Here is a 25,002-nt window from a genome sequence, read left to right as displayed (position 1 = left end):
TCCTGAGTGCACACTGTTACCTTTGCTAACCAACACAGAGGACTTCCCAAGTCGAAACGAACCACTTAGGTCTTTGACCTTCCTGAAAAAAAGGTTACATTATAAGAATATTTGTCAAAGATTTAAAGGCAGAAACAAAACCAATCTGTGGCGTGTCTCTACGTGAGTGCATCTTACAGTGGTCTGTCAGAATTCACAGGTTTGCTTGATGACGGCTGACTGCTGAGGGAACGACTGCGAGACAATTTTGGCTTCCTCCTCTCTTTACCTGGAAGACGGAAGGCCTCATCATCCAAATCATCAATCATCTTTATTTAGATTTTCAGCACCACCATTATTACCATCCATAGTCCAGTGAGACAAAGTTAGTTAGTTCAGCAGTGAGACAAAAGAAAGTCAACAAGCAATAAAATCAACCAGTTTACCTGTTAGGATGAAACAAAAGTACAGTGATCCCTTGATTATCGCGGGGGTTACGTTCCAAATAGAACCCGTGATAAGCAAAACCCGTGAAGTAGAAACCTTTATTTTTTTACAATTATTATACAATGAAATTCACTATTATACATTGAAAAGAAAGAACAAACCATTTAACAGGCTAAATCAATTGTTTTTTTAACAATTTAACTTTAGAAACGTTTTTCAACAAATAACTTCTGTAGTGTGCTGTCAAATAATAATTTCAATCATCGATAAGAACAGAAGGCTTTAAATTGCAGAGATTAGCCCCGCCCACCGCGACCCGAGAGTAATTGGATTAAACGGGAGAAAATTTAAAATGATTATGAAAAAAATAAAAAAGTACAGTGGGACAGATAGTGACTCCGGTCTACTTTTTCACTGCTCTTCATACTGAGCCGCTGCATCCTCTGCAGCGTTTTTTCCTTCTGAAGCCCGCGGTGCAGCTGCAGGTGTGTTTGTTCGGGAGAGGAACATAGTGATAGGCAGTTGTTGTCGCTCTTTTTTCTTCTTTGCTAAAGACCCTCTTACACCGACATGCCCCCATCGATTATGTTGGAGAACTGTAATGAACGGCTCATCAAAGGGTCCCATTCTTGAGCTACTCGCTGAGTGACTTTTTAGCCAATCAGAATGCAGAACACAATGCACAATCCAAATCCGTGAAGTAGCAAAACCGTGAAAAGTAAACCGTGATATAGCAAGGGATCACTGTATTAGTAACTTTAACAATGAGAGACAAGGAAAGTGACTAACACAAAACTCCTGGATCTATCTTCAAGACATTCTTGACAGATCTTCATCTGCTGGGAGAACCAACCTTTCCTGGTTTAATAGGTAAATATATCTGAGTATCAGCAGCAAAGAAAATGTATGCTGTGCTACTGAATAATGTTACCCAAGGGAGCATGTTGAACTAATTAGGAGTGAACCAAGCACAGAGCCTTGTGGTGCACCATGACTGATTGCTGGGTGAGAAAGACTCATCGGTTACACAATTACCCTGCAATCTATCAGATAAAAGGTTTGACATAAAAAAGGACATAATAGAACAGCTTAAAGCTGTTCCTGTGATACCAATGATATATTCCAGTCTCTGCAAAAAAATGTTCTGATTAATGATGTCAAATGCAGCACTGAGGTCTAAAAGAACAAGAACAGGTCCAGTGTCTACACCATGAGGAGATCATTGTTCCCTCTAGCAGAACCATTTCTATGCTGTGATGAGCTCCAAATCCTCACTCAAAAATCCTCCTTAATCCTAAAAAATAATTTTGATCAGGTGCTTAAGGAGTTGATCTGCAACAGTTTTTTTTCAAGCACCTTAGATGATTTTTCAAATAATGAGATATTTTCTGATTTTTAGCTAACGCTGTAATTACTGTAACCTTTATATCCACAGGAACATACTCTATTTTTAAGACACATTATTCAGATCAATTTTCTAGAAACATGGATTACAGGAAAATTCTCAGTTGACAATAAGAGGAAATCAGATCCAAGAAAGGAAAGGAAGATTTGCAGCTGTATGTTACTTGTGCTAGTGTAGAGGGCTCAAGAGGACAAAGGTGTATTTAAGAAATAATGGTTATTGCTATCATCTTTATCATCAACTTACCAGAGGGTGGTGCTGCTACTGGGGAGGAGATGGACACAGACTTAGTGAAAGTCAGGCTGGTCTTGCTGTCTCTTCCTGTTGGAGGAAAAGGTTAACCAAAGCTTTGGTCCAAAAATCTTTTGAGAGGATGAAGGTTCAGCTCACGCTTTCTCTCTGTGTGCCTGTCAGAGGTCACTTTACCATCGCTGTCCTGTTCCAACTGTTCCTGACAACACATAACACAACAAACAGCAGTATGACATTAAAACCAGTTGGACCAAGTTGGCCAGTTCCAAGCTGGAGTCACGTTCTGGCTTTTGACTCACCATTTCCAGCTGGACAGTCTCTTCTTTCTTTTTCTTCAGGTCCAGCAGGTCCCTCTCCTGCCTCTTGTGAAACTGCACATACCCAGAAGATGGAGTTTGGAACAAATGTTTGCCTAATGCATTTGCAGAACACATGCTTTGCAGCTTACAGGTTCTGACAGGTCCAGTTTGTTCAGTTCCAGCACAGTCTGAAAATGATATTAGATATAGTTACACACAGAATCTTGAACACCATCACAGCCCATCCTCAATCCGGACAGTTCTTTGGTGAGGTTTACCTTCGGGATTGTGGCCACCACATCTTTGTCTTTTTCCCTGCATAAAAGTTTCTGAACACAAAAGTCCAATTTCTGCAGCAGAAGTTTGTCTGCTGGCAGGCAGAGACATAAGCGCAACCTGGGCAGCAGCTGGCAGAGCTTGTATCTAAGAAACAGGTGAGCAGGACAAGCTATTGAGTGGGATGTGGTGACCTTAATATTTGTCAAATTTCAGCTTGTGGCTTAGTAGAAATGCATTGAAGTACCTCACATTGGCAATGGGGTCATGGGCAAGCTCCAGCGCTGGAATCAGGAAATATTTACTGAAGTATTTTTTTGAGAAAATCTCTGTGGCAATTTCACAGACGTCAAGGAACCTAAGACGGTTCCAATAGCTTCGACCCAAAGCCAAATCTACAATCAGAGAAAGTCCTCTTTGTCTTGTCCTGACACATTTGTTTTCATCTTCACTAAAGCTGGAAAAAGCAGAAGATACTCTGACCTTGGATCAAACGTTCCATCATCTCCTGACGTTGTTCCTGCTTGCGGTTGTAACGCATGATTGTGCAAAGAGTTCGTGCAGCCTCCTTCTGCACTGGAAGGACTTTCTGCAGCCATGGAAAGCAGAGCAGAGTTAGTTACCCCCTTCAGCTGTAGCTACTGTAGAGCATGGATTACGGGGCTGCTAACGTTGGTGATGAGGAGGCTGAAGATGCGGTGGGAAAAGCTCTGATGCAGCAGCTCCCCAGAAAGCAGCCTTGCCAAGCAGCTGTATTGCTGGAGCAACTTCTCATGAAGCCGCCAACGCAGGGAACTTCCAACTTTTTTTTCAGCTAACAGCAGCACCGACAGCAGCTCTGGCAGCTGAGTCCCGCAAGAGAACAGAGAGAGGGAAGTAGACATCAGGTTCAGGCAGCCATGATCTGATCAGAAAGGGACTGAGCTTCTTTGTGTCACCACATCTTTACCATTGGGGAGTCTTCTCCCAACAGAAGCAGCTCAAGAGTTTCCTCAAGGTGGTTCATCAGAGCGTCCAGCACCTAAACAGCAAAGCAGGCATGTAAAGAACAGCTTCAGGTATGTCTTTTCACAGATCCTGTTTCACGAATCTGCAGGTTCTCCTACATACATTTAGACATGCTACATGGAACACATTAAAAACCTCTCAGAGCTCCCTTTCTTCAGAACCCAGTTTCACACGTACAGTACGTGCAAGAAGCTTTTCGAAAGGTTTAATGACAAGATTGTAGCAGATTCCAAAACACAGATAACAGCTCTAGCAGAGACAATGAGAACGGTAACACTAGAAACCTGTTACACTCTAACAAGTCATCTCCTTGTGTGTCATCCACACGCTGCCTCCATTCTGTCCACACTACATCAGTCAAATCTGACTGTTCAAGCCAAGGAGGAAAACTGTTCATCTGAGCTCAGTATGTGACGGCTGAGGGACACTCTTCAAGTCTTGTTTCATAATGATTTTATCAATAATAATGAAATATCTTTGAAACAAGACTGGAACGAATAACTTTACTTTGGTAGGGTAAAGAGCAAATCAGCAGTCCAAGATGCTGCCCCAGAACAGACTTTCTGTTACACACCGGCAAAAACAGGTCCGTTTCTGAGTTTCCTTCCGTATTTTATTCAGTTCTAGAAAATGAGAAAATTCAAGCTTCCTTTACTCCATTTCTTGAAGTACGGTGGATTTCTGTCCTCCAGAGGGCGCAGCACTACATCAAATGAAAAGCCTGCAGCTCCTGCTGTGCGTGAGCGTCTCACCTCCAGGGAGTCGTCCTGCAGCAGCAGCAGAAACTCTTTGTGCACCAGGTGGCTGTTTGGGCTGATCAGCTTCAGCACCTGACAGGAAGAGGTGTAACCATCATGTAAACCAGATCAGAATGGCAGGAGTGACAAAGACAGGTTGCCTGGGGCAAATAGGTTGCAGCATTTTGTTCTCATTCCATCTTCACATATTTCTAATTTTCATAGATTATTTCTTTCACCAAACATTTACCATCCTGCCTTTGTTTGTGTTTTGCTTTAAACTGTCATTGTATAACTAAACTTACAGGTCTTAAAAGAAAACAATTTTAGATGTAATGCATTGCTTTAGTGTGTTGTGCAACAAGTGAAATATTTCGTTTTGGAACCTTGGTAGAAAAGCTGGACCAAAAGACTTGAGGAAACTGTAGAACTGGCAAAACCGCCTTTGGCTGCCAGTTGTTCCCTAAAAGAGATTCACCAAGATTTTCCCCCCGGCACCCATTTCCTGGGAAAATCTGACTGTTCAGAAAGCACTTGGAACCAGATAATTGAAACCCAGCATGCCATGCTAGTGGTCAGACCAGTTCATTTCAAGTTCCTGAATACATGTTACAGGAAAAAAGTACTTCAGTTACCTGTTCCTATCAGCTGGAGATTGATATTTCAGAAATTTGGTTGGAGAAATGTTACCACATTTGTCCTTAATAATAACTTTTGTTGCTTTGGATTACGGCTTCAGTTGAATATGTAGCCCTGATCAAGACGTTTCAGATAAACACAGGCCTGTATCCAATCTCACCTTCTCTCATAGCACAGAAAAGGTTCTGCTGAAGGGAACAAAGATCTCCTCATGGCTGCAGACATTGAACTTGTGTCTGTTCTTGATCTTTTAGACCTCAGTGCTGCATTTGACACTATTGATTAGAAACTTTTATTAGAGGGTGGAACATGTCTTTGGCACTGCAGGAACAGCTTTAAGCTACTTGAAGTCCTTTTATTTGATAGATTGTTGTGCGTTCATGTAAATGATGTGTCTTCTTTACAAAGCTCAGTCACAGTGTACCACAAGGCTCTGTGCTGGATTCATTCCTCATTAGCTCAAATTTGCTTCCATTAAGCCTTAATCACAGCTGCCCTCACAGGTGGATGTGGGCTGCCTACTGGAAGAAATGGGCAAACGTGTACGGGGCACACAGGCGGCCTGCACACAATGTCACAGTTGTAAAACGCTCACTGAAAATGTTCATGTACATTTTTTCTATGGACATGCTGTCATGGTGAACACTACAGCACACGAGTAAGGGTGGATCAGGTAAGATGGAGCCGCGTTTAACATGTTTTTCTTTAAGACATAAAACACAACCGGACAGCCCACAGGAAGGCTCCCCAGACCCCAAACCCCCAGAGGGACCGTCCACAGGAAACCACAGGGACACGGTCAAATGCCTTCTCCAAATCCACAAAACACATATGGACTGGACGAGCGAACTTCCACCAACCAAATAGAGAGACTGACTCACATTTCAACGACCAGGACTTAAACCGCAGTGTTGTTCCTAAATCTGAGGGGCAACTATTGGCCGATCTCTCCTCTTCAACATTCTGAAATAGACTTTTCTGAGGAGGCTGGAGAGTGTGCTTTCCCAATAGCTCTACTGTATTTTGGGTGAAGGTACGATTCCATCACAACAGAAAGTTGCACAAACATATGTGGCTGTTGTAGGTGATCAAGGAGGGTCAGATTCCTTGAAAATGCTTTATTGGCAAAAAGTTTGCTCTGGAAATGAAACATTGTGCTTCATAGATGAAATACGCTAACCGGTCCTGTGTTAAACATTTACCCGACCCTCCTGTTCTCAGGTCCAGTGTAATCTGGGTAAAACGATGACCTAAGTGACTTGCTGTCCTGTGTAAATATGCATAAAAATGTATCTTTTCAATAGACAGAATGAGATCAAAGGTGGGTTTCAGGGCTCAAGGAAGCATGGGAATATTATGAAAATTAGAGGTTGAACTAAATATGTTTATTTGAGATGCTTCAATTTGATCTACAATAATGTTTACTGTAACAATAAGGACAATAAGCATTCAGGATGAGCCAAGTTTGTACTTGTAAGGGAAGAAGGTCCCTGTGTAGATGTGTAAATCAACACTAACTGCATTCAAAAGGTTACATATATTAGTTAATCATGAGTTTCATTTGTTTTTTGTTAAATGAAGCCATTTTTGGAAATGAAAAGTTTCATGTCTGCCTCATTCACAATCAGCCCACTTTGTTCTGGGAGAGGTAAACCCTGCACGAACGCTTCCTACATACCTCCTGACTGTTGGGGTGAGGGGTTATGGTCTGACCTGATGAAAACTGGCAGCGGCGCTTCGCCTGACGCTGACCTCAGGGTCAGTGCAGAGACTAGAGAAGGAGGAGTAGAGCTTGGAAAGGAAGTGAGCAGAGTCCGCAAACGCCACCATGGCCTATATAAAAAGAAGACACAAAATAAGACTCTGCTGTGCTTTAGGGCCTGAAGGTGAAAAGAAGCTGCTTCCAAATGACAAAAGTTAGGAGTTGTCTCTTTCTATTTAGAAGTCTAAAAGTATATTTTTGTATCTTATAGGATTTTTAAGAATAAGGCAACCTGCTTAACTATTGGAACACTTTGATGTTTTCTGACAAAACAGTCTGCCATTTAGTTGACCAAAGAAAAGAACAATAAACAGATAGGAGGGTAGAAGGATTGATGTGTGGATGGATTGTCTTTAGGTTGGTGTTGCTTCATGTCATGTTAGAATTTCAGGTCTGTCAGAGTCACCCCAAGGTCAGGTTTTTGATTACCCACAGCTGTCTTCATTTAATCAAAATTTGATCTATTAGAAAAGCATTTGCAGTGGTCTTTTAATTACTTTTTTAGCCCAAATCAACAGACCTGTGTCTTTTTCTAGGACATCAGGAGTTTATCAGAAATTCAACTCTGGTGGGACCATTGGTGGGAAGTAAGCCTATCTTCATTTCCCATTGTAAAGGAGGTATTGGTGATTTCATCTCAACCTTGTGACCTCAAGGATTGTACACTTTGAAAAATGATAAGACGTCAATCCGATCCACCCACACGCCACTTACTTATCAAAGGAATTGTTCATGTGCTTCATATAATTCATGGTTTCTATTAAACAAAGCCAAACAAGACAAGAGATTAGAATAATAACAAAACAGAATCAATGTTGTTAAATATAAACATACATGTAAAATATGAAAGACAGCTGTTCTTTCATTTAAATGTCAAAATTAAAAGATCCCCAACACCATCATGTGTCCCGGAGAACGTGACAATGCATCTTTGTCAGGGCCGTGCATCCCCAAACCACAAGGATTTGATCAAATAAACATGGACCTGAACATAAGTGTAATCATATCAAACCCACTTCCTCTCAGTTTTAAACATTTCCGGAAGACATTAATTTAAGTAAACTCAAGAATGTGAACAAAATAGAGTACACATCCCTAAAACAGCTGAATAAACATCCTAAAAGAGACAACACTGACATCTTTATACATGGACGCATGCAGACTAACAAAGAAAATAGGGAAGAACATTGAATCCACAAGAGCAATGATGCGAGGGTCCCGGCAGAGAGCTGCCTGTTATCTCAGATAAGCAGGGGGAGACATGGATGATGTGGCGTTAAAGGTGCTCAGGAACAATCAAACTAAAACTACAACTTAAACGGATACAGAGCAAATGCACGCATGAACCTTGTGATCACTTATCATTTCTTTGTCTACACTCCCTCCCACTGGCTTACAGCCCCTCATAACCCCAACCTAACATTAGTGGTGAAACAAAAATGGTGGGCAATATCGGATAATGCTCGCCATTTTTGGACAATTGGACAATATTTCAAAATAATTTAAAGACAAATAGAGCGCTCTCTGCTCTCCCTGGCCTCCTTCCAAAGAAGCTGCTGATTAGTTTATTTATTTATTTTTTTTACTTGTCCTGTCCAACAGCTGGTCAGGCAGATGAGAACTGAGGGCCTCTTGTGTTGGACATATTTTACTTTAACAACAGGGGTTATTAATCTTCAGACAAACCAGAGGTATGTCTGAATAAACCCCTTTTGTAATCAAGGCCAGACTTTATTAATTTCAGTCATGTTTGAAAATCTTTGGTGTTGGACCGGACGGAAAAGGAAAGAAGGGAAAAAGAGAGAGGGATGTTAGAGAGAGGGGGGGGGGGGGTTAGGAGGGTGATAATAGGTGGGGGGGGAGGATAAGACCATGAAGCAGCATAAAGCAACAGGTTTACTGGTTGTTTATCATTACGGTAAGGTACAAATCTCAAAGGGCGGGGCCTGTCCACACACACACTCAAATGTTATCAACACACCTGCTAGCTGCAAAAATGTCCACTTGTCAACATGTACACAAAACAGATAGTGTTCACACACGCATACCCATGCCTTTAAACCAACTAGTGTGAAATATTTCATTCATTCAATCACGCAAACTATTACTGCAAATGTGAGCTAACACCTGTGCTCAGGTGAGTGTTCATGTTCTTCTAAAATGGATGATGGAATGTGAAAAGAAGGAGGGAGAGTGCCCAGCCACCCTCACACCAAGACCCCCGCCGCAGCGGCAGCTGTAACCCCCCAACGCCACACGGCAGCAGGCAGAGAACAACCGCCCCCCGGCAATCACATCCGCCACCCAGGCAAGGGCCAGCAATACCGCCACGAGGCCCCCAGAGCCAGAGAGCAGGGAGGCATGGGGGGAAAGAGAGCGCCGCCCCAGCCCAACCAGGAGAGCAGCCCCCCCGCCGCACCGGGAGGGCCCAACGCTGGGCCCCACCCGAGAAGGGCGCCCACAGCCCCAGACGAGCACCCCATCACCACCCAAGAGTTCTGGGCATCCCCCTGCCCCAACCCCAGGTACGAGCCAGGACCCCCCAAGGGAGACCCGCTCCACACTCCAGGCAGCCACCCACCCGGCCCACGGTTGGTCCAGGAAGGAGCAAAGCAGGGGCCAGCAGCCCCCGCCCAGGAGGGGAGCACCCCGCGGAAAAGGGGGGCCCACGAGGGGTGTTGTAAACATGGCTCGACAGTTGGAAATTTGGCGGGGCCCAGCGCTCAGGGGCAAGGACCAGAACCCACCCCACAGGTGTAATGTGAACCCTCTTCCCGCGCGGAGAGAGCACCGCCGGGCCCAGGAAACCGGCACCCAGGGGCCACGGCCACCGTTGCCAAGGGCCCAGTACCCCCCACCAGGGAAGGGCTAGGCGACAAATGGTCCTATGTCCCACCTTCCTTGCAATATGTGTGTGCATGTGTGTGTGTTTGTGAGGGTGTGTGTGTGCATGTGTGTGTGTGTTTATGTTTGAATGTATATTTTGAGGAGTAAAGGGTGTGTGCACTAAGGGGGTGCAGTTAAAATTGGCGGGTAGGGTGCTAGGAGGACATCTGCTGCTTGCTGGCAGTGATGTCCAAGCACCCCCCCTACCAAGGGCCCTACATGTCTAAGGTGCAAATAAAACCGAGAGAGGGGGGGCCCACTCCATACGGCAACCTTGGGAGGGGGACCACTGCCAAGTAGCTCCCCCCCATGGTGCATTGCAGGCTAAACCCCCCACCCCCTCACCCTAATATGAGATTATATGAGGAAGGGGGTAAGTTGGGGACAGCTGGTAGACTGTCCCCCGGTGGTCAAACAGCCCCCCCCCCCCAGCCCCCCCCAGCATAGGGGCCAGGTCCCCTCAGCCCAGGGGTCCCATCCCCGGAGGCGCCGAAACCCCAGGCCCAGCACCACCCACCCCACACAGAGAGAGAGGAGCCAGAAAGCGCCGCCCCCCCGGCGGTTGAGGCAAGTCCAGGCCCCCACCCCCAAGTGCTGGCCCTGGGGGCAGCCAACCGGCCGGGGCAACCGCCGATGCCTCAGCGGAGACCCCGACCCGTCAACCCCCCAAGGTCCCGTACCAATAGTGCCCCCCCCCCCAGAAAGCCCCCCCACAGGACAGAGCCGGCAAGCCCCCCTCCACCCCACCCCAGACCCCGCAGCCACAGCGGATGACACCCAAAGCGACCGGGGGCCCCAAGAGGGTTGTCCCGTCCCGTCCCAGAGCCAGGGAAGGGTTGATCCCAGCCCCAGGTGTAGACGGGCAGCCCATCCAGCGCCGCTGGGCCTCCCCCCCCGAGCAGGGCCCCCCGCCAATTCCCCCCAGCACAGGCAAAGGGACCAACCCCCCAAGCCGAGCCAGACCACCACTCCATCCCCCCCCACCACACACTCCACACCCAAGCCCAGAAGACCGCGCAGCGCCCCAGCCCGCCCCACCCAGGCACCGGACCCGACCCCCCGACCGGACCCGACCCCCCGAAGCTGCTGATTAGTTGATGCAAAAGAGCGAGTGGCCACTTCCTTCACTGCTCGTCTCACTCCGTCACTCACAGTCCCAGCAGACACAACCTGTCAGCTGAGCTTAGCCGCTGCTCAGAGTTTTGTCTGCTATTTATCACTGAAATGATTTCATCACTTCTTTTTTAATCAATTCTCGCTCTCTTTTTTGGAGTTATCCAAGAAACGAGTTGACTGCGCAGTTTGCTAAAGCTAGTGCTAAGCAGCAGCAGAGATCGACTCCTCGGGCGGTGCTGCAAACTTCAACGCTTGTGCACGCTCAGTAAATGCTTGAATTGTCCAACATGCAGCCGAACTGGCAGAGGCTTTCTGAACTGGCAGGGTCAGTGTAAAAGCCTGGATATGGACTTATCAGTTATAACTTTTTGCAAAAAAGAAGACGACTAATAAATGACTAACAGGAGAAGGTGCAGGAGAAGAGAAGATGCCACATTGCTGCATTCCCCGCACGCATTTTAAGTGCGACCAAGGCTGGATTTTGTTGTTGGCCGCACACAATGCAAGAATTGTCTCTGGCTACAATTGGACAGGACAAGTTAGAAAAAAAAAGAAAAATAAGGAAAGTGAAAGAAGCTCGGGTCCTCTACCAGAGGCCTGGGAGCTTGAGGGTCCTGCAGTATCTTATCTGTTCCTAGAACTGTTCTTTTCTGGACTGAGAGGTCTGAGGTCTTTCCAGGTATCTGTTGTAGCCACTCCTCCAGCTTGGGGGTTACTGCCCCGACTGCTCCAATTACCACAGGCACCACTGTCACCTTCACTTTCCAAGCTTTCTCCAGTTCTTCTCTGAGTCCCTGGTATTTCTCCAGTTTCTCATGTCCCTTCTTCCTGATGTTCCCATCGCTTGGCACTGCCACATCCACCACAACGGCTTTCCTCTTTTTTTTATCCACCACTACAATGTCTGGTTGGTTCTCCATTACCATCCTATCAGTCTGGATCTGGAAGTCCCACAGGATCTTTGCCCTCTCATTCTCTACCACCTTCAGAGGTGTTTCTCATTTTGACCTTGGGGTTTCCAGTTCATATTCCGCACACATCTATAATACACATATATATATATATATATATATATATATATATATATATATATATATATATATATATATATATATATATATATATATATATATATATATATATATATATATATATATATATATACACACAATGCCCATCTCTCCCCAAAAGTAGGTCAAATCCTGATAAAGTGTGAGCAACCCTGATCTAGAGCAATAAAACCATTTTGCTAAAACACTTCAGCATCATTAGCATCACATAACCTCTTATTGGCATGAAAAACCCAGAGGACATCATGGACATAGCTTTTCATCAAATCTGTGTCTGTGTGAGAGTTACCGGCATATTGTAGCAGCAGTTGCAGCGGATCAAAGTTGGGGCGCTGCTGTCTGTCTGCTGGCTCTCGTCTTGCAGTCCTAACACACACAGGAGCCTAAACCTCTGCAGAAGTTGACCCTTCTGCTCTTCTGACAGATACCCTGGAAACAAATGTGGATCAGTATTCAGAGTGTCTGCCTGGAACAAAAGACTGTTATTAAATCCATTTATTTAGTTTTTTTTTTTACAAATTGTTTTTTAGCTTCTGGTTTCCAAAAAATGCATATAATTTTGTTTAAAAATACAATCTAAAAATTGTATTGATATTTTACAGGTAGTAAAGATCGAAGAGAACAAAGTTGTTGATTTGTAGAAGTTGTTTCTAAATTCAAAACCGTATCTATAATGCCATTTTAACACTGAGAATTTAATTCAGGCTCAGATGATCTTTCGTAGCAAAAAGATTTATGATTTTCTTGGTTTGAACATTTTTGAATTCATTGTGTATTTCTCTTAAACCCATCCGAATCCAGATCCACTTTTCCTTCAAACTAAAATTATGTGTAATATACTACAGACCAAGTAGACCATAGAAGACATTTAGAAAATGTTCTGTTACACTGATGGGTTCTTATAAGACACACTCCAATGAAAATTATATTTTTGGTGTTTGCTCTTGAGCATTTTTCTTATAATGATAGACATATTAAAAAAATTACATTTCTTAATAAAATATTCAACTTTAGTTCATGTGGTGCCTGAACATCCACTTACAGCCTTTGTTATCCATGTAAGGATTCAAGAACACTTCAAGGTGTAACAAACAAACAAGCAGTGCTGGTCTCACCAGCCAATCCATTGCAAAGCTTCCCAAACTGGAAGGACAGGGACACCATAACTGCTTCATCCGCCTGTGCTGCAGCCTCACAAACCATCATCACCATGGGAACCATGACAGGAAGTAGGTCCTCTGAAAAGAAATTAGGAATTTAAATATGTTGTACAGGGATTTGCTCAGCAAGGAGGGCTTTCATTCTGCACTCACTGCCATCTATCATCTCCATCAGGTTGATGATTGTGTCAAAGCTTGCCAGTTGGACACTGTTCTCCTCATCTCCAGCAAGCTCAACAAGCTCTGGCCAAAGTTCTGTCCTGTAATTGTCTTCACTGAAGCATAAACCCAAGGAAAGCTTTTATTAGAGACATGTGGTGTGCATTGGTCACCTGTTGTTCAGTTTCTCTTTTGTTTGGGAGCAGTTACCCAATGGCTCTGGCAATGCTCTCCAAGTGATTGCACATGCAGGCACGGACTTCAGGTTCCACATCCTGAAGCAAAGAACGAGCCAGTGGCAACAACTCCTTCATCACCCTGACAAGCAGACGATGTACCTGTTCAGGTCTTCACAGTACCAGGAAGGTGTGATAAACAAGGAGCATTGTGTTTCAGTTTGTGGAACTCACATGTGACAATTAAACCTAGAGGCAACTTTTCCTAAAATACGGCAAGCAGCCAAACGACCCTGAAGGAAATGAGACATCTGCGTCTGATACATGAGAGAGTTCAACACCTGGAAGGACAGAGACAGGCACAGCTATCAAAGATATTTTACAGATTTATAATGTTGAACATCCACTGAGTTCTTTTCATCAGTTAGCAAAGAGCAGGTGAACACAATCACAAATACAACAGGAAGTTTGAGTTGGAGCTAACCTCCTGTTTGATGGTTTCCTTGGGAAGAACATTTATGGCTGACAGCAGAGTCTCCAACCAGGCGCTGCTCACCACTGTGACAGAAACAACAATGTCAGCCAAACACAAGGCAAAATCAGCATTGGCCTCATTTCAACATCTCAGCTCTGAGCATCCTAATTCAGTGGTTGTAATAAAACGTAAACATTACAAAGACAATCTGAGTTTCTGCAACTCATCTAGACCCACTAGACAGTGCTCTGAACCTTTTTTCTTCAATGATTTGTGATCTTCACTGGTGTCCATGGATTACATGAAATCTTTCCACCTTTATCCACCTTTGTCATGTTAGGGAGAACACGTCAATGCAAGGGGGGGGTCATCTAAGAAAGCACAAGGGTTAAGGAATCTAATGTGTGTTGTGTCTGTACTCTATGTATGGGGAAAATACCTTTATTTTTAGTTATGAGTAATTACTCTGTCAAAAGATGGCATCTTCTTTCTCCTTTGTTTGTTATATTCATTCATTCATTCATTTTCTCCCGTTTTATCCCTTTCGGGGTCACGGGGCTGCCGGAGCCTATTAATTACCTGTCCTGATTGGTTAATTACGGCTACCTGTGGGCGAAGGCAGGGTACATCCTGGACAGGTCCCCAGTCTGTTGCAGGGCCTCAATCACAATCACTCTCACACTCACACCTATGGACAATTTAGAGTGACCAATTAACCTATGAAGCATGTTTTTGGACAGTGGGAGGAAGACGGAGATCCCAGAGAGAACCCACGCAGAGAGAACATGCAAACTCCACACAGAAAGGGCCCCCCATTGATGTTCTGGTTCAGGTCCCCCAGCTGGGACTTGAACCAGGGGCTGTGAGGCAAGAGCGCTAACCACTGCGTCACCGTGCAGCCCTTTTTTTTTTATTATATTTGCTTTTTAATTAATGTATTACCTAATATGTAAAATAGCTTTGATAACTCTGAATTTTATACTTTTTAAAATTGTATTATTTAAATACTTGTATAAATCATTCAAATCCAAATCAAATCCAAGCTGTGTCTCTGTGGTTCAGGTGAGTTTACCTGTGTCTCTGTGGTTCAGTTGCTGCAGGACAGTCTTTAGAATGGAATAGGTGTGAGTGTGGATCAGAATTATGTCATCCTGCAAGATGGTTAAAAACGAAGCTGCTGCTGCCAGCTGGATCTCAACACCTGCACCATTTAGGACCTCCTGGAGAACAGAAGCATATCAGGTGAAACCCCGTCACCTCTTGAAATCTGAAGCAGCTTTATGGTGTTTACATACCCGAACCTTTGGTACAACCCGGCGGAATGTCTCAGCAGGGTTCTGGCGAACTAGACTGGGTAAGTTACTGATGACGCAGGCCCTCTGCATCTCCTGACCCTGGCTAAAGACATGAGAGTTAATTAGAGCTAGAATATCTGAACTAAAACCAGTTCAGACTCTAAAAACTTTAACCAATCTATGTTCTTCTGGTTCCCTTTTTAGCTGCAGGCCTCAGGTCTGTTGAAGAATCATTTCAGTGAACTAGTTTGGATCTTCCAGGACCAGACTGAGGATTAGCACAACTGATAAATTGGCTGCAGAACTTACTGAGCCCTGACACAAGAGAATAGAAAAGACCCCAGACCTAAATATCATGCTATATCACAGTTTTGCTTATGTGCAGTAAAGCATGAACAGTCATTATTTCTCGTTTTTCAGGTCAATTCTGTTTATTTACAGAGAACCGATTCACAACCAAGGGTGTCTCAAAGAGCTGCACATAAGCCATGAGAAATCAATATAAACATGTCCAGATTCATTACAGATGTTACAATCCAGTTTAGTCCAACCATTACAATGCAATTAGATAGACTTAATTAAATACTATAGCAGTTGATGTCTTAGTAGTTATTTATTTTGACAGCAGAGGGCGCTCTGCCGCAGTGCTACCTAAAACGTTTTTAATTATTTTTCTTTAATTTGTAGATTTAAATATTTGTATTTTCTACATTTTATATCACACCTATGAAGCTTTAGGAGCAGTAAGATTTAATTTTGAAGAGTTTTTAATGTTTAGTTTACCTGAGTTCAGTTACAGGTTGTAATAGGCACTTCCTGTTTCCTATAAGAGCAGCACATGCAAAGTCAGCACGACAGACGGCAATAAGAGAACAATTAAGAAGAATTTTTGTGTTTTAGTTCACCGGTTGGTTCATTAGCAGGCCAAAGTGTTCTACGGATGTTGATGCGGTGTAAAGTTTAAAGAAAGGAACACCACATTAAACAGCAGTACAAGGAACTCGAACGCCTCTCGTCTGTGTGAAAAAATGACCAAGCCGGCACAGTAGAACACTTTACTGCCCCGGAGAAGGCAAAGCACTGTCGGGACTGAAGCAAGCTGCAAGCAAGAAGCTGCAAATACAAGGGAAGGATCACATGCTTAAACGAAGCACTGCAAAATCTAAGGTAAAGTGATCAAGTGAGAGTTAGACAAACAAGAACCAAAGTGCATTTTTTGGAGCAGCACAAAACTAGACAGCTGCATGTGAAAGCTAAAGATAGAGAGCTGAGGCATCAAAAAGTGAATGCATATCAAGCTTAAGACAACTACAAGCTACAATTTACACTCAAAATGGCAGATGAGGAGAAGGATACAGAAGGGCGCACTAAGGAAGACGGTGCAGAATGTAAAACACAAGATGATGATAATGAGCAGTCAGATGGAGAAGAAACTCTGCAAACATCAGTATCAGCTGAAAGTAAACAAACAGCAGTTCGCAAAAGTCAGCGCAAACGCACACTAACTGAAAAGGGAAAATCTCTGCAAGAAGCTCACCTGACTGATTTAACAAAAGAATTTGAGTGTCTATACAAAAAGTGGAAGTATCACATAAACTGTTTCAGGAGATTTATGAGAGGTAAAGACATAGAAATAATCGCTGAAGCTGTGGACACAATAGACACGTTTCAGAAAGAAATCTGCAATATCTATGATTCAATAAGACAAATTAGAAGTCCAGACATTGAAATAAGAAGAAAATGTGACATGTGCCATACGATCAGTCACACAGCCAAAGCTAAAGCACAGTGTTTACTCGAACAAGATGGCAATCCAGAAGATATTCCTTGGCCAGATTCTGAATCAGTGTTTCACAGTAGTTCAAGTAGTACTTCTTCAAGCATGTCTTACAAATCAAAGGTCATGTCTGATATGTCCAAGCGGTCATCTTCTGACACAGTACAAAGACAACTAGCAGCAGCTGAAGTAGCCGCCTCAGAAGAAGTCATCAAAATAATGAAAACCCAACATCAACGTGAAGAAGAAATCAGAGAACTAGAAGTTGAAGATGCAAAAAAACGAGCACAGTTTCTAACAGAAAGTGCAACAATAAAAAACAGGTTGGAGGAGAAAAGAAAAGAAGTGGAACTATTAAAAGAGATGCAAAAGCATAACGCAGCACAAGCAAGGTTAAGAGTTTACGCTGAAAGTATTAAAGATGAGGATGAAGAAAAGCCTCTTATGCACACACAAGTAAAAGAGGACAGTTCTCTCCTACTACCAAGTTTCCTTAATGTGCATTCACGACCTTTCATCCCATCTAAACCCATGATTCCTTCAAGCTGCCATGCTCCTCCTCAAGCATCTGTAACACAAATTGCAGCTTCTTCTTCTGAACAAGTGGCTTCCATCGAACTTGTAAAGACACTCGCTGAAGCTATCACGGCTAACAGAATTCCAATTCCTGAACCAGCAGTGTTTACAGGCGATCCGCTGCAGTATAATGATTGGAAGCTGTCCTTTCAAACATTAGTGGACCGTAAAAACCTGCCCATACATGAAAAGCTCTTTTTCTTAAGAAAGTATGTTGGAGGTTCAGCAAAAAAGGCTATTGAAGGTCACTTTTTAGTTGGAACAGACACAGCATATCTTGCAGCCTGGGACACACTTGAAGATCGATTTGGAAATCCCTTTGTAATAGGCAAGGCATATCGAGACAAGATTCAAATGTGGCCAAAAATAACTAAAGACAGCAAAGATCTACGTGAGTTTGCAGACTTTTTGAGCAGTGTCGAGTCCGCAATTCCGTACGTACAAGGCTTACAAGTGCTGAATGACTGTGTTGAAAACATGAGAATCGCAGCAAAATTACCAGATTGGCTGAGTGCACGTTGGAATAGAACAGTGACAAAATTCCTGGACGAACATAAAGTGTTCCCTGATTTCAGTTATTTTGTCAAGTTTCTGAACAAAGAAGCAAGAATTGCATGCAATCCTATAACCTCACTGCAAGCACTAAAGCCATCTGACATAGAACAACACCACTTCCTTAGAGACAAGCCAAAAAGAAGTCACGCTTTGAATACTAAAACTCTGAGTACAAGTACCAGTGAAAAGCCAAATAAGACGTGTCTTTTCTGTAAGAAACCAGGTCATTCACTCCACAAATGTCGGAAATTAATGGAAAACCCAGTCGAAGAGAGAATCAAGTTTGTGCAGTCTGAGAAGTTGTGTTTTGGCTGTCTCAAGTCAGGCCATAACTCCAAAAGCTGTTATTCCAGAAGCGTGTGTGATAAATGCCAAAAGCCACACCCAACATGTTTACACCAAGAAAGAGAGAAAAGAGACAAAGAACAAAATCCAAAGACAAATCAAGAAGCTCTAAAGACTAATCAAGTGAAAGAAAATGTGCCTAATCCACGGGAACAAGAAACCAAGCAAGAGTCTAAGGAAGTCACATCGAACAGAGTGGTGCAACAACAGTTACAAGGTTGCACTTCCTCAGTCATTCCAGTTTATATCTCTACCAAAGACAACCCACAAGAGGAGAAGTTGGTGTATGCATTGCTTGACACTCAAAGCGATACAACCTTCATTCTAAAGGACACAGCAGAGTCACTCAATACAACATCAGAGCCAGTCAAGCTCAAGATCTCCACAATAACATCTAAAACTAAGGTTGTGTCCAGTCACAAGCTGAATGACCTACAAGTACGAGGCATGAACTCAGAATTGAGAGTCAAGTTACCAACGACCTACACCAGAGACTATATTCCTGCCAACAGATCTCATATTCCCACAAACAAGACAGCAGAGAATTGGCCCCATCTAAAGCATTTGTCAAAGGAAATGGCTCCCAAGCTTGATTGTGAAGTTGGCTTGCTCATAGGATATAATTGTCCTCAAGCGTTACTTCCCATAGAAGTAATCAGCGGGGAGAGAGACCAGCCTTTCGCACAAAAGTCTCTGCTTGGTTGGAGCATTATTGGTTACAGCTGTTCTGCAAGCGACTATGAAGATGAGATCGGAGTCAGTCATCGTGTTATTGTAAAACAAGTCTTACCAGTAATTGAGTCATCTCCAGAAATTAAAACTCAAGTCCACTTTGTAAAGAGAAGCAAAGTAAGGGAAATGATTGTTCCATCTGAGATAATCCAAGCATTGGAAAAGGACTTTGTTGAAAACATGGCTGAAGAAGAATCAATGTCACAAGAAGACATGATGTTCTTGGCTAAAGTAAAGGAAGGCATAAGGCAAAAGGCAGACGGTCATTTTGAAATGCCGTTACCCTTTAAAGAAGAAAGACCTGACCTACCCAACAACAAGGCTTGTGCAGAACACAGACTGAAGTGCTTAGAAAGACGTTTGAGAAAGGATCAACATTATTACAACGACTATGTGGCGTTTATGCAAGACATAATAGTCAGAGGAGATGCTGAGAAAGTTCCGGAAGACGAAATAAACAACCTACCAGCTTGGTATATCCCTCACCATGGCATCTATCATCCCCAGAAGCCGAATAAGATCAGAGTTGTTTTTGACGCATCAGCCAAGTACCAAAACACATCACTGAACGAGCAGCTCTTGACAGGACCAGATCTAACTAACACTTTAGTGGGAGTTTTGTGTCGTTTTAGGAAAGGACGGGTGGCCATCATGTGTGACGTCGAACGCATGTTCCACCAATTTCATGTTGCTCCACAAGACCAAGATTACTTTCGTTTCCTATGGTGGGAAAACGGCAACATGGAACATCCAGCATCTGTGTTTCGCATGAAAGTCCACTTGTTTGGTGCAGCCTCCTCACCTGGATGTGCAAACTTCGGGCTCAAGCATCTAGCCACACAGGGAGCAAGCAAGTTTAGTCAAGCTGTTGTGAAGTTCATACAACGTAACTTCTATGTAGATGATGGTTTGGCTGCTGTAGACTCAGAGCAAGAAGCGATTCACCTTGTGAAAGAAGCCAGAGAACTTTGTGACACAGGAAAGTTGCACCTGCACAAGTTCATCAGTAACAGCAAAGAAGTGATCGCCACAATCCCCAAAGAAGAACGTGCAGCAGGAGATACTGATCTGGACCTGGCTTTGGGAGAACCAAAGATGGAACGGGCCTTAGGAGTCCAGTGGTGCGTAACGTCTGACACATTTAGCTTCAAAGTTGATGTAAAGAACAATCCCTTCACTAGAAGAGGAGTGCTCTCCACAGTGGCATCTATATTTGATCCACTTGGATTTGTCGCCCCATTCATTCTGGTCGGCAAAAGAATTTTACAAAGGATGTGTCAAGAAAAGCTGGGTTGGGATGAGCCGCTCCCTCTAGACCTCAAACCACAATGGGAAGCCTGGCTCAAAGACCTCAAGAACTTGCCAACCATAAACATACCTCGATGCTACATCACCTCAACATTCAAACACGTTCAGCAGTGTGAGCTACACAGTTTTTCTGATGCCAGTGTATCCGGTTACGGCGTGTGCTCATACCTCAGGACTGTAACTAAGACAGGAGAAGTACAATGCAACTTCATAATGGGAAAGGCCAGAGTAGCTCCCACAAAGGTGACAACCATCCCAAGATTGGAGCTCACAGCTGCAGTAGTAGCTGTCAGAACTGCGAGTTTCCTAAAAAAGGAGTTGGACATTCAAGGTTTAAAAGAATACTACTGGACCGATTCCAAGGTTGTCCTTGGTTACATTAACAATGACGCCAGACGGTTCCATGTATTTGTTGCCAACAGAATACAGAGAATCAGGTCAACTACAGAACCAAGTCAATGGCGATATGTTGCCTCTGAACAAAACCCTGCTGATAGGGCATCTCGAGGAGAAATGACAAAACAATTAGCGGAGTCTAATTGGTTCACAGGACCAAGTTTTTTATGGCAAAAAGAACTGCCTCAAGAAGAAGTGGAAATGAAAGAGATCAACTCAGAAGATCCGGAATTCAAGGTCACGCAAGTCTTCACAGTTGAAGCAAGAGAAGAAAAGTCAGTTGTTGACAGACTACAAAGAATTTCTGACTGGAAAAGAGTTGTGAAAGCAATAGCAAGATTGAAGCGACGAGCCAAATATGCAACAAACCACAAGGCAATGTCCAATGAAAGTAGCACGCTGGAAGAAAGGAAAGAAGCGGAGGAGTTCATAATACGCTCTGTGCAGAAGGAAGCATTTGACGAGGAAATCAAGTCTTTAAAGCAAAATAAAGAAGTGGAGGGTTCTCACTTCAAGCTTCATCAATTAAGCCCATTCCTCGACGAGCACAATGTCTTGAGGGTGGGAGGAAGACTCTCGCAAGCATCACTCCATCCACACGTCAAACACCCAGCCATACTTCCAAAGGGACATCATGTGTCACGTCTACTTATAAAGCACTTCCATGAAAAGATTCATCATCAGGGAAGGGGTATGACGGTCAATGAAATACGTGCTAATGGCATTTGGATCATTAGCTGCAGTAGTGAAGTTGCATCATTTATACGCAAGTGTGTCAAGTGCAGAAAATATCGACAAAACAGTCAGGAGCAGAAGATGTCCGACCTGCCATCAGAAAGAACGGAAGCTATGTCTCCATTCACATACAGCGGAATGGATTGCTTTGGACCATTCTATGTGAAGGAAGGAAGGAAGGAGATGAAGAGGTATGGACTTTTGTTTACATGCATGTGCTCCAGAGCTATTCATATTGAAGTCCTGGACGATCTCAGCACAGATTGTTTCCTCAATGCACTACGTTGTTTCATTTCGATAAGGGGCAATGTCAGTCAACTCCATTGTGATCAAGGAACTAACTTCGTTGGTGCCAAGCATGAGTTCCTGAGCTTAACACAAGCTTCTAAAGAGAAGGCGAAAGAGTTGGGTATAAGTTTCATCTTTAACCCACCTGCTTCCAGCCACATGGGAGGTGTCTGGGAGAGGCAAATTCGGACAATAAGAAATGTTTTGAGTTCTATTCTTGATGAGTCTGCCTCAAGATTAGATACTTCATCACTGAGAACATTCTTGTATGAGACTATGTCTGTGGTGAATAGTCGACCACTAACTGTGGAGTTCCTCAACGATCCTGTTGGACCTGAGGCGCTGACCCCAAATCACATCTTGACGATGAAATCAACAGTAATCTCACCACCACCTGGAGAATTCGTTAAAGAGGATCTCTACTTGCAGAGAAGATGGAAAAGAGTGCAGTATTTGACAAATGTGTTCTGGACTAGATGGAGAAAGGAATATTTGTTAAATCTGCAACAGAGAAGTAAGTGGAACAAGACCAGGAGAAATGCAAAGGTGGACGACATCGTTTTGTTACAAGATGAGTGTGTTCCAAGAAACCAGTGGAAGCTCGCCAGAGTCATAGAAGTCCTTCCAGGAGCCGACGGCAAGGTCAGAAGGGTTAAACTTCTTCTTGGTGACTCTACTGAAGATAAAGGAGGAACACGTACCAACAAGACTGTTCTGGAAAGACCAGTCCACAAGACTGTTCTCTTACTTGAAGCAGAGTAGTATTTGTTAATGCTTATTTATAGTATTAGCTTCTATTCAGAATCACATACTGTTAGTATTGTGATGGTGGGAGTATAGCAGTTGATGTCTTAGTAGTTATTTATTTTGACAGCAGAGGGCGCTCTGCCGCAGTGCTACCTAAAACGTTTTTAATTATTTTTCTTTAATTTGTAGATTTAAATATTTGTATTTTCTACATTTTATATCACACCTATGAAGCTTTAGGAGCAGTAAGATTTAATTTTGAAGAGTTTTTAATGTTTAGTTTACCTGAGTTCAGTTACAGGTTGTAATAGGCACTTCCTGTTTCCTATAAGAGCAGCACATGCAAAGTCAGCACGACAGACGGCAATAAGAGAACAATTAAGAAGAATTTTTGTGTTTTAGTTCACCGGTTGGTTCATTAGCAGGCCAAAGTGTTCTACGGATGTTGATGCGGTGTAAAGTTTAAAGAAAGGAACACCACATTAAACAGCAGTACAAGGAACTCGAACGCCTCTCGTCTGTGTGAAAAAATGACCAAGCCGGCACAAATACTAATCCCCTATGTATATGACCAAAATATAGCATTAGAGTATCCAATGTTTTAAAGAAAAGCAGATCTATCTCAGGTAGAGCGCAGGTGCGTCTTGCAGTTCCCTTGAGGCTCTTGCAGTCACCTTAGTCAGAAAAATGGAATGTACCATTGTGTAGTATCGTTATGTATTGCTAAGCATACTGTCGTATGGTACCCTTTACACAGCACTCCAGTCGTTAGTCAGTTAGTTTTAATCTGTCAATAAGAAACATATTCATAAAGACAAAGTTCTGCACAAATTAATACTTTTTGCACAACTTTACAGAAAAATGTATAATATTTAGTTTGACGTTTAACATGTCTGTTGTTATTACTATTTGTCTTTGTCTTGAATACCAAATTACCCAGATTAATTCACTGTCAAAAATACGTGACAGGGTCAAAGGCATGACTATTGTGTCGGGAAACATACATACAACAACAAAGCATGCAGCAGGACGTAGCTGTTAAATACTTTTTTTTAATTCAACAGAGCTATGGTATTAAGATACTATCCCTGCCAGGGGATCAATAGCATTCTAAAACATTTTATTCTATTTTAGTTTAATAAATGAGGCTCAAAGCCCATGCTCACTCAGTTGAATTAATGTTTCTGGATGTGTATGTCTGGGACCCCATGACGAATATTTGACAGTTTTTTAACCGGCGAAATTTTGTATTCAAGACAAGCAAGTCGTATTCAAAACATATCTGTCAAACGTAACACTAGATGTTGTATTCATATTTTTTTAATTGTAAACAAAGTCTCAATTCATGCAAACGTTTCTTATTGACAGTCATCATATCCCATAGGTACACACTGGCTCCTTACTGAGTCCAAGCAATACTGCTGAAAAGGCATGAAGGTGGTTCTTGAAGGATGCCCACGCAATTGCCCATGCACCCTGTGCGCTAGGGACGCACAGGAAAGTGCGCAACTTTTAATTGAACAGCACTAATAAATCTCAAGGAGGGTTCAGGGTTGAAAAAACTTTCAAACCCGAGTCCATGAAACTGAAGTCCATATCCTAGTACATATCTTCTGCCAGTCAGAAGAAACATGAACAACAGCAGGGTATTGGATAAAATTGCTGAAAAAGGATATATTGCTGACTTTTGTTATCATTGTGATGGTTGGACAGGTTCACAACTCACCTGAGCAGGTACACGGCTCTTTCAACTTCATTCAGGCCTTCATCCACTGTCAGCTGATCAATCTCCTCAGCAGTCTGTCAGGGCAAACAAATCAGTGTGAAGCCTTTGTTGCAATAACCCCACACCTCTGCCCCATTGACATGTCCTGGGAGCTTGAGGGTCCTGCAGTATCTTAGCTGTTCCTAGCACTGTTCTTTTCTGGACTGATAGGTCTGAGGTCTTTCCAGGTATCTGTAGTAGCCACTCCTCTAGCTTGGGGGTTACTGCCCCGAGTGCTCCAATTACCACAGGCACCACTGTCATCTTCACTTTCCAGGCTTTCTCCAGTTCTTCTCTTGAGTCCCTGGTATTTCTCCAGTTTCTCATGTTCCTTCTTCCTGATGTTCCCATCGCTTGGCACTGCCACATCCACCACAATGGCTTTCCTCTGTTCTTTATCCACCACTACAATGTCTGGTTGGTTCGCCAATACCATCCTGTCTTGGGTTTTCCAGTTCATCTTCTGCACACATGTTCCTGTACTGTACTGTATTCCAGCCACTTGATTGTGGTGCTCCTTGTATACTTTACCTGCCAGCATCTTCAACCCTGCAGTTATGTGCTGGATTGTTTCAGGCGCCTCTTTGCACAGCCTACACCTTGGGTCTTGTCTGGTGTGGTAGATCTGAGCCTCTAT

At 43.4% G+C, this 25,002-nt stretch overlaps 1 protein-coding gene across 7 annotated transcripts in view; it reads right to left on the bottom strand.

Moving 5' to 3' along the window:
• ppp4r4 (protein phosphatase 4, regulatory subunit 4) overlaps positions 1-25,002 on the bottom strand; it is a 32,585-nt gene that overhangs the window by 2,369 nt on the left and 5,214 nt on the right. For 5 of the 7 annotated variants that reach the window (XM_023952867.2, XM_023952864.2, XM_023952866.2 and 2 more), the window contains 22 exons: positions 24,327-24,400; positions 15,142-15,244; positions 14,919-15,066; positions 13,856-13,929; positions 13,606-13,712; positions 13,406-13,513; positions 13,190-13,311; positions 12,992-13,114; positions 12,166-12,305; positions 6,756-6,875; positions 4,419-4,496; positions 3,608-3,679; positions 3,330-3,503; positions 3,142-3,247; positions 2,906-3,053; positions 2,661-2,805; positions 2,532-2,570; positions 2,383-2,454; positions 2,222-2,282; positions 2,078-2,152; positions 178-268; positions 21-82 (listed from right to left, as the gene is read on the bottom strand). In XM_023952867.2, coding sequence (XP_023808635.1) covers positions 21-82; positions 178-268; positions 2,078-2,152; positions 2,222-2,282; positions 2,383-2,454; positions 2,532-2,570; positions 2,661-2,805; positions 2,906-3,053; positions 3,142-3,247; positions 3,330-3,503; positions 3,608-3,679; positions 4,419-4,496; positions 6,756-6,875; positions 12,166-12,305; positions 12,992-13,114; positions 13,190-13,311; positions 13,406-13,513; positions 13,606-13,712; positions 13,856-13,929; positions 14,919-15,066; positions 15,142-15,244; positions 24,327-24,400 — 2,242 coding nt within the window. The remainder of the gene's footprint in view (positions 1-20; positions 83-177; positions 269-2,077; positions 2,153-2,221; positions 2,283-2,382; positions 2,455-2,531; positions 2,571-2,660; positions 2,806-2,905; positions 3,054-3,141; positions 3,248-3,329; positions 3,504-3,607; positions 3,680-4,418; positions 4,497-6,755; positions 6,876-12,165; positions 12,306-12,991; positions 13,115-13,189; positions 13,312-13,405; positions 13,514-13,605; positions 13,713-13,855; positions 13,930-14,918; positions 15,067-15,141; positions 15,245-24,326; positions 24,401-25,002) is intronic. The other 2 variants (XM_023952865.2, XM_023952869.2) reach the window with 2 other exon arrangements.

Source organism: Oryzias latipes, chromosome 24, assembly GCF_053564925.1.
Source record: "Oryzias latipes strain Hd-rR chromosome 24, Olatipes_Hd-rR_3.1".
In the NCBI taxonomy this organism is placed as follows: domain Eukaryota; kingdom Metazoa; phylum Chordata; class Actinopteri; order Beloniformes; family Adrianichthyidae; genus Oryzias; species Oryzias latipes.
Note: the sequence above shows the minus strand (reverse complement) of the source record. Positions and strands in the feature narration are given on the sequence as shown.